This window comes from Ceratosolen solmsi, unplaced genomic scaffold (genome assembly GCF_000503995.2).
Source record: "Ceratosolen solmsi marchali unplaced genomic scaffold, CerSol_1.0 scaffold7, whole genome shotgun sequence".
In the NCBI taxonomy this organism is placed as follows: Eukaryota; Metazoa; Arthropoda; class Insecta; order Hymenoptera; family Agaonidae; genus Ceratosolen; species Ceratosolen solmsi.
The window spans coordinates 11080062-11089302 of NW_011948413.1; the positions used below are offsets into that span (position 1 = coordinate 11080062).

At 30.3% G+C, this 9241-nt stretch overlaps 1 protein-coding gene across 1 annotated transcript in view; it reads left to right on the top strand.

The window, feature by feature from the left end:
- The window catches only part of LOC105367459 (uncharacterized protein YER152C), a 9141-nt gene extending 904 nt beyond the window's left edge, over window positions 1-8237 (top strand). The window contains exons 2-8 of the mRNA XM_011506178.1: window positions 2700-2880; window positions 3917-4193; window positions 4381-4539; window positions 4700-4952; window positions 5073-5187; window positions 5541-5646; window positions 7994-8237. Coding sequence (XP_011504480.1) covers window positions 2700-2880; window positions 3917-4193; window positions 4381-4539; window positions 4700-4952; window positions 5073-5187; window positions 5541-5646; window positions 7994-8202 — 1300 coding nt within the window. The 3' untranslated portion in view covers window positions 8203-8237. The remainder of the gene's footprint in view (window positions 1-2699; window positions 2881-3916; window positions 4194-4380; window positions 4540-4699; window positions 4953-5072; window positions 5188-5540; window positions 5647-7993) is intronic.
- Window positions 8238-9241: the final 1004 nt, after the last annotated feature.

Genomic DNA, 9241 nt, shown 5'->3' on the forward strand with positions numbered 1-9241 from the left:
ATTATTATTATTATTATTATTATTATTATTATTATTATTATTATTATTATTATTATTATTGTTGTTGTATCTCAACATCGATACCATAAATAATTAATATATATCAAAATTTAATAAGTTTTATATCGTGTCGAGATCCTATTAAATTTGTCAAGTTAATAATTGTATAGTTACTCGCATCGAGTAATTTCTTCTATTTTAGTGAATTTATGTAATGTATGAGTAATACAAACTTCGTATTTCCAACAATTTTTATGAATTAATTCGCAGAAAGATTTGTGTAAGCAAATTTTATGTATTTCTATCGTTTTCGATGAAATTGTTATTAATTAATGTTCCGATACCAATTGTGTTTAAAATTCCATTCATCCGCTGATCGAAGGACCAAGATGACTGTATTAAACTATGGCCACCAGTTGCTTGGTGGGAGAAAAAAAATGCGAACAAGTGGAAGGGATAGCGCATTAATTCAATATTTAATCGCCTTATAATAAATAAAATAAAAAATTATAATAATACCCAATATTTTATAGGCTTGTGCTAGAAGCACTCTTATAAGAACGGCCTTCTTGCTCGTGTGCTAGGCGCAATTTGTTTGGAGAGGCCTTGATGACCTTGTGCTAAAGGCACTCTTATTAGGGCTCGTTGGTCACTCTTGTTGGCCTTATATCACTTCTGTGTCAGATGCCTGTGGTACTCACAGAGATGCAGTTTTCTTACCCGATCCAGTGATGAATCTGATCGTTGTTGTAACGCAGCCAGCACCCTTGACTGTTTGTTACTTGTTACGTACATTGAGAATTGTTTACTTATAATGGTTTATTAGCATTACTGTTTGACTAGATTATAGCTGTAAATGTGCTTACAATTCTGTTGAATACGTACATGAAACTGAAGGCTTTTTCGTTTCGTGGCGACTCTGCTAAGAGGTAGTGACTGTTACAAGAGAGACCGTAATTCGTGCCATTGCGTCTTCACTGAGAGAGATTTACTGAGAGAGAGAGAGAGAGAGAGAGAGAGAGAGAGAGAGAGAGAGAGAGGCTGGTCGCGTGTTTGCTTTATGTATGTACGCGATAGTTTAGGTAGACGGCAACAATGGATAGATGTTGCTATGCATAAATATTGCTTGATGCGCGAGACTAAAGCATTTTTTCTCCATTTTTTAACAAAATATTTTGTACTAAACTAAACTACTAAAATCCTTTCATTTGATCCAGGAATGAATTTTCGAAAATACCTTCTTTAAGATCGTGGATTATCTTATGTAATTACACATTTTAGTAAGACAGAGTAGAAGAAGTTGTTTTTCTAGTTGAAACAGCTCTCGCACTCTTGAACCATTGAAATGTTCTCAGTCTAAGGATCTTACGGTCTGTCAGAATTATAATATTATTAAAGGATGACAAGGTCTCCTCCAGGTGGTCTAACTACGGGTGGTCTTTTACGTCCAAATGACTCTGTCCACTGCGGTAAGTTGCACCACTAAGAGTATTCAAGGACTTTACTGTTCATGAAAAAGTTTAGTATTATTTTAAAGGATTTGTAAGTGGGAGTGACTAGTTTTTCGCTATGGAAATTTTACGTCATATCTATAAATTTATAGGCTAATTACTCATAGAGCTAGAATGTCTGTTTTTTTAAACGTATGGGCATTCTTTCTTACGTCTGCTTTCTAAAAGTGTCGATTAGATTTTGAAAATTATTTTTAAGAATGGCGATACATTGCTAGGCTTTGTATCAAAAGTTTACCTTTACTCGTTTAATTATTTTCGTTTGGAAAATTGTAAAAGATTAAGTAACGAGTTTTCTACATTGAAATGCCAAATGTTTAATTTTTGGACATAGATAAATCATAGCTTATGATATATAAATCGAAGCCTCTCAAATTAGAAGTCGGTATTAAAAAAAAAAAAAAAAAATATATATATATATATATATATATATATGAAGCTTGCATAATTCAAGATCTTAATAATTTTTACATCACATTTATCGAAAAAATTCTTTATAAATTTATGCATTTATCGATCAATTACCATTATAATTATAATTTCTCCAGCGATAAAATGTGTTTTAATTATCCCCAATGTTGGATGGTTGCCTTGGTAATAAAAAATGTCGTAATCTCATCTCGTATATATTATAATGCCATTATTTCTTATGATATAAATACTAAATGATATAAATACTAAAAAAAGAAGAAAAAAAAACAAAAAGAAAGAAGAAAAAAAGTCTTAAAGACAACATTTGTGCATGATATCTATTAATGTCAACATTCTTTTCCTTCTTATTACTTAATACTTTAATTATACTTTATAAAGACACTCACTCACCTTAGCAGCCAGCCATTTGTTCTCAGGACATGGAATTATTCGAATCATTTCATAATTTCAAAATTCCTATTTTTCGATATACGTCGCTAATTGATTCAAGGCAAAATAAATCCCACCTAAAATTCCTTATTAGCTTAAAGATAATTCGAAAATCCGTGAGATTTGTATTCGAATATCGCGATCGCGCGCTCAATAAAACTCATTGATCGCACATCGCCGGTTGGCGTCGTAACTACGCCAGCAAACGCAATCTCGCTTATACCGGCGAACCATCACACGTCCCAATCGCTTGTCGCCGCGGACACATGAGCAGTCATTCTTAATGCATCGCTAAGAACGTAACGTAAAGCACAGTGTCGTTCGCAGAGTCGCCGCGAGAAGTATGACAACCGGGATAGAGGATCCATACTTACGTCATTTGTTTGACGGCGATACGGCGTTAAACGTCTACAGCAAGAATGTCGTCAACCTCTCGGTCGGTGCACCCGGTCCCGACTTGCTCAAGCACTGCAGTAGTCTATTGGCAAAGGCTACAAAGCATAGACTGGTAATTATTCATTGTAATAATTGTGGAACGTGTCAGTTGAGGCTTTACTATAGAATCGTGCGCCCCCGTTGGCTTATCGAGTGACATTATTTCATGCCAATGTTTTCAAAATTGGACGAGTGGATAAATGAATTTTAAAAGTTAGGAGCGATAAGGGGCCGCTAATGAAGGATTTTAGTAGATTGTACTATCGGGGATTTTAATGCAAATGTTCATTATTTTTTTTTGTTTTTTTTTTTGTTTTTTTTTTTTTTAAATAATATATGTTATCAACGTTCACGTTTGAAAGAGGATAGTAAAAAGAAAAAGAAAACATTATTTTAGATATGCTAATTCGTGATCAATCCATAGCACGACAATTATAGAAGCGTGAAAGTATTGACGCAACTAATACGGTATTATTAATTAATCTACAGAACTGATTCTTCATGATGATTTTATTAGCAATTTATACAATATACAATACTCCGTTCTATGTACGTTTAATTGACATACGATAAAATCGATAAAATTTTCATGAAAGACGTTAGATTTATGGAGCGTTTAAATGATAAGATTGTTTTTGAGAAATACCATGTTATTTTTTCATGTAATTAAATATCGAAATTTCCTGCTTTACAGTGTCGTATTTTAAATTGTTACGATAATAAATAAGCTAATGAATTTATAAAGTAGCATTGGAATATTCATTGAAATATTGCACATTATTATTTGTAAAAGATCCTCTAGTCGAGTTCTTGGGTAATTGAAATTCTTCTCCTATTGAAATTCAAATGAATTTTAAGAAATCATTCGTCTCAGGCGCACGATTCTATTGTGATTCATTAGCGTATTAACATTTATCTATGATCGTACTACTGAGAATACTATTAATGTTGTCGATCGAAGAAGAAGAAGAAGAAGAAGAAGATGATGATGATGATGATGATGATAATGATGATTATGATGATTATGATTATGATGATGATGATGATGAAAAAAAAGTAACAAAACAAACAAACGAAATTTCTATACTTACGATTAATTTCTTTAATAGGAGGAGGAAGATAAAGAGGACAAATACTATCTTTTTCAATATGGCATAACTGCTGGTTTATGGGAATGTCGAGAAGAATTGGCAAAATTCTTGACTCGACGCTACGGCGACCCTGTTGCTCGCGAAAATTTAATTCTCACTTGCGGAGCGACACATGGCATTCAACTTATATTGACCAGTGTTATAGCACCAGATGGCGTGATTTTTGTCGATGAAGTTACTTATATGATAGCTCTTGACACTTTCAAACAATTCCCATTGATAAGAGTTATTTCAGGTTCGGTATTTGAAGGGAAACATTTCTCTATTATTTTTATTTTTTCTCTCTCGTGTAAATTTTATTTGCTTAAAAAGCTCCGTCACCGAATTGTCAATGATAATTCAAGGCTTTCAAGTTTGAAAATGCAAATTTTTTATTTAAATATTTTTAATATCTTACCGTAAGACCTTTATAATATTTGCAGTCCCGATGAAGAATGATATCGTTGACTTGGATGCTTTTGAGCAATTGATTAAAATTGAAAAAAACACGAAATACACTGTGGGGAAGGAAAAAATTTTCTGGGCCATGTATTACACAGTGCCGATTTTTCATAATCCAACGGGAATGTCCATATCGCCGGGTAATTATAGCCAATCCATTATAATCAATGCCTGTGAATATTTTTTCTACACGAGTAATTAAACTCTCGCATTTTTTTGTTTGTTTTGTTTTTGTTTTTGTTTTTCTTTTTTGTTTTTGTTTTTTTTTTGTTTTTGTTTTAATTTAATTTATTGTAATAGAGATGTCGAAAAGATTAGTGAAAATGGCGAGGGAGAATTCATTTGCAGTAATTTGCGACGATGTTTACAATCTTTTACACTACGAAGATAAATATCCACCGCATAGATTGTTTAATTATGACGATCCGAATAATCCTGATTATACCGGTGGAAACATCATTTCTAACGGCTCATTTTCAAAAATTCTTTCACCTGCTATTCGTGTTGGTTGGATCGAATGCGGATCAAAAGTGGCGAAAATTCTTAAAGGATCGTAAGTAATTTAGTTAGAAAAGAATTGCACATCTCTTAAAATAATAATTTATGAATATCTAATTATACGTAAAACGTAAATTGTGTTCTAAAGTCACGAATGCGTATTATTTTTATCTAGCGGTATTTTAAAAAGTGGCGGAGCTGTTAATCATTATGTTTCTGGATTGATAGCAAGTTTATTGCACCTTAAATTAGAAGACGAATACTTGGACAAATTAATAAAAATTTACAAGGTAATGTATTGATAAACGGTAGTATTCGTAATCGATCGATTAAGCGATTCTGCGCAATTAAATTCAAAACGTTTATATTAATTAAAATTTCTGTTTATAATGTATTTTTTAGCAATATTATAAATGTAATTATTATAGTTCGTGGAAGGCAATGTTTTTAAGCGTAATTTTTAAATACTGATAATGCATTAAATAACATCGCATTGCGATAATTGTAAAGACCCTTATAAATAATACCAGTTGAAGAAATGCGAAATTATTATTTTTTTTATAAGGATTTAATGCTCGGATGACTTGCGTTTAGACATATAAATATAATTTCATGACATTGACAATAAATTTACAATCAACAGGAAAGAATGAATACTCTTTGCGATACATTGGATAAAAATCTCCCAGCCAATTGTTCATATCGTCATCCCGAAGGTGGCTATTTCGTTTGGATTAAGCTCCCGGAAGGTAATTATTTACTCGCTACACAATTTACACAATTTACACAATTTAATACTATATTTTTGCTTGATTAACGTGGGACCGAATGTAGTAAAATATGAAAATTAATCAAAACAAACTGATTATGACATCGAGATGTCATTGCATCATCATAATTTTTGCATATTATTCATATTTACTTATATATTTCATATCATGAGTCAATTAATCATTATTTATTTATTGTCACTGTATCTTTACCAATTCTTCTTATTATATTTTCACCTCAATTACCTTCCACGGAATTTCCGACATCTTTATCGTCTCTTCAACTATCATCAATTATATAAAAAATCTTTATTAATCCTTCTACATTATACTTACCTATCCGTTATCAACATACTGAGGATTTTGCTTATTACATACACTAACACAAAACAAAGATGTTTCAAGATGCTTAAGTTGATAAAAAATCAATGTGCAAAGTAGCAGGAAGGTAATTTGTAAAGTAGATAATGTCAAAGGATCGGAGCAAGTGCCTCGGCAGCCGATTGCATCGACTGTCCATAGTCGATGAAAGATCGTCGTCGACAGGTTCGCCATGAAAAGAGCGGCTACTTGTCATCTGTCCTGCGTCGGCGACAAGCAAATGAAACGATGGAGACGTCAGAGTCTGCTCAAGGTGGCTTTGTGTCTCCTCGTCATTCGACTGTCGCTCCTCTTCCCATGCCTCCCAACCTTTATCCTTTAAAAAGTTGCTCTTCTCCAATCTCCCATTCTCAGCTTCTTTTTAACTTCGTTCTCATACTCCTTTATCCCTCGGTAGCACGGAACAATGCTACACGCATAGCCGATCCTATCTACTACTACTTCTGCACTTCTAAGTGCAGCTATGCACACAGTCAAGGTCGAGTTAGTGCATCGAGGGCATTTAGGTTCACGTCATATCTTAAAGCACAATTAGTATGTATTTTGAATATTTAGATCGTCCGCAATCTCAGGACTTTTGTTATTATTCGATTCGATTAGTTCTTATTTTTCGTCAGGTAAATATTATTGTTATTCGTTTATTGAAGAGTACTTGGATATAAAATCAAGTCAATCGAGCGATAACTTGTAGTAGAATAATTGCATATTCGATTGTTCCTACTGAAAAATTGATTATTTACTTCTTTTATTTGTTTTTGTTTAAAATATCGTTAATATTTATTGTCTTTAATATATCTTCTAGGGGGTTGATTCTGCTTCGTTTTACAATAGCTTTTATTACCATGAGACTTAAATTTTTTTATTGTATTTTTTTTATACTGAAGCGATATAATAATTAAAGCTACGTAGCGTAGTCGCGTAGGATTATAAAGTAAAGCTTTATCTATCTTCATCAGTTATACAACTGTTTTTATCGGTAATCTATATTTATTTTTCATAAATAATTCTGTGAAAGCGTGTGCATTATGAAAGACGCTCCTGAAAATTCATATATATTGATACAACTTATGTATTAATATAAATATTTTTTAAATTTTTGCTACAAAGGTATCTAAATTTGTCTTTAGCGATTATTTTAAATTATAACGTGTCAAGCTTTTAAAATAGTAGTCTTGTATAATTAATTACAATTACATAATAGAAAACGTCTTCTATTAGAATATTAATAATTATAGTCCATCCTATGGAATAAGAAGTTGCAGTAATCAATTTTCATCGTTAATTTCGCTTTCCATGTAAAATTCACAAAAAAAATTTAGAATTCGTATAATCATGTTTTTGACATACACACAGTTCTGAAATACATGTAGAATTTTATTAGAAATAAATTCAATTTCTATACCTCAAGTGCAATTAGTCATGTAAAGTTAATAATTATAATGAAAAAAAAAAAAAAGTATAAGTAAATGTACTCTAATAAGTAATGCTACATATTTAAAATACATGCAACACTAAATCTACTTTGCATAATCCTCGAATTATGTTACAATTATATGGATTATGAATTTTTATAGTATTTAGGCAGATTATACTTTCCCAGTTGTTTGTTATTTAAACATTAATTGCCATCACTTCATCTTTTTGTTACTGTAAATAAACATTTTCGCTTAGTCCATTTATTCCCAGTCTGATTATACATATTTTTATTATAACTTATAACGATTTTCCTATAAAAGACGCCATTAGATATAAGGTTGATATCAACGTTGAAAATAACTTTCTTTACACATTATTTAACGTATGAAAGACATTTAATATACTTTTGAAACATTTGAAATCCAATACAGAAATTGAATTTGCTTTAAAATGCATAAAACTAAGTAAATTCTTTAACTTTTTCTTTAATATTTACAGATTTCATTTTATATGCATTGTTGTATTACAGGTTTGGATACAATTCCATTTATGAAATGGTGTCAAGAAGTTCACAAAGTAATGGCGATACCTGGGGCTCGATTTTCTAATCATGGCGAATCAAAAAATTGTATTAGAGTTAGTATTGCCTTTCATAGCGCTGAAACAATTAGAGATGCGAGTATAGTTCTGTGCAAAGCTATTACTGAATATATGAAGAAAATATCTGGTAAAAATTGAATTATAGAATAAAAATGTGTATTATGTAAATATATTTCAATATAATGTAAAATATAAAGTTTTATACTGAGATATCATTTTGTTAAATTTGTGAAGAAGCTTCGATCATTTACCTCTATACTTTCCAGTTTTCGTGGAACAAGAGTGGCTCCATTATTTAAGATAAATAAGTGAATCCACAACTTTATCTAATCTAACATTATTTTTCCTCACCTTTGTTGCTTAGCAGCTTAATTTCTTTATTATCTTTCTAAAATTTGCCTCTACAATTTTTCATGTTTTGCTAAATTATTAATGTATCAATTGTACTGTATATTATCAATTAATATATATTTAATATATTTAATATATTATCTTTCGATTAGTTTTTTCTTATTTTTACTTTGTTTCGCATCTGTAAATCCATTTTGTAAAGTATATTTTTAATAAAATTTTAATCTATATATATTACCATAGGTAATTGATAAAAGTCATGGATAATATAATATTGAAATAAAGAAAATAATTCATCAAAAGTGCTGAGACTGTAAAGCGTGTTTTTTGTGTTGTCAAATGCTTTGTAATTTGGTTGGATTTTGCTTGCATCATTGTATTTAGATAATATTATGATAAATAATATTTTAATCTTTCCATATTACTATTTATTATTCACATATTATTATTATACATTTACATCGTTGCTTAATATTAATATCGAAATTAAACTGGTATTTTAAACGCTCTTTGATACTTTCATAATTGATTTAGCAATCATGTATTTAGAAAATATGCTTTTGCAACCTCTTATAAAACAGTTTTACTGCCAAATACAATGTTTTACATTTAGCTATATCTGGCTTTCGGTATATCTTTGATCATATTCTGAAATTATTAAATTTTTTCTTTATTTAAATAGTGAGTGCACTATATGCTATTAGAATTGATATTAAAATATTACATTAACTGCATTTAGATATTTTAATATTATATAATTACAAATTATATTACGTAGATACACACATAAATATATATATATATATATATATATATATATATATAT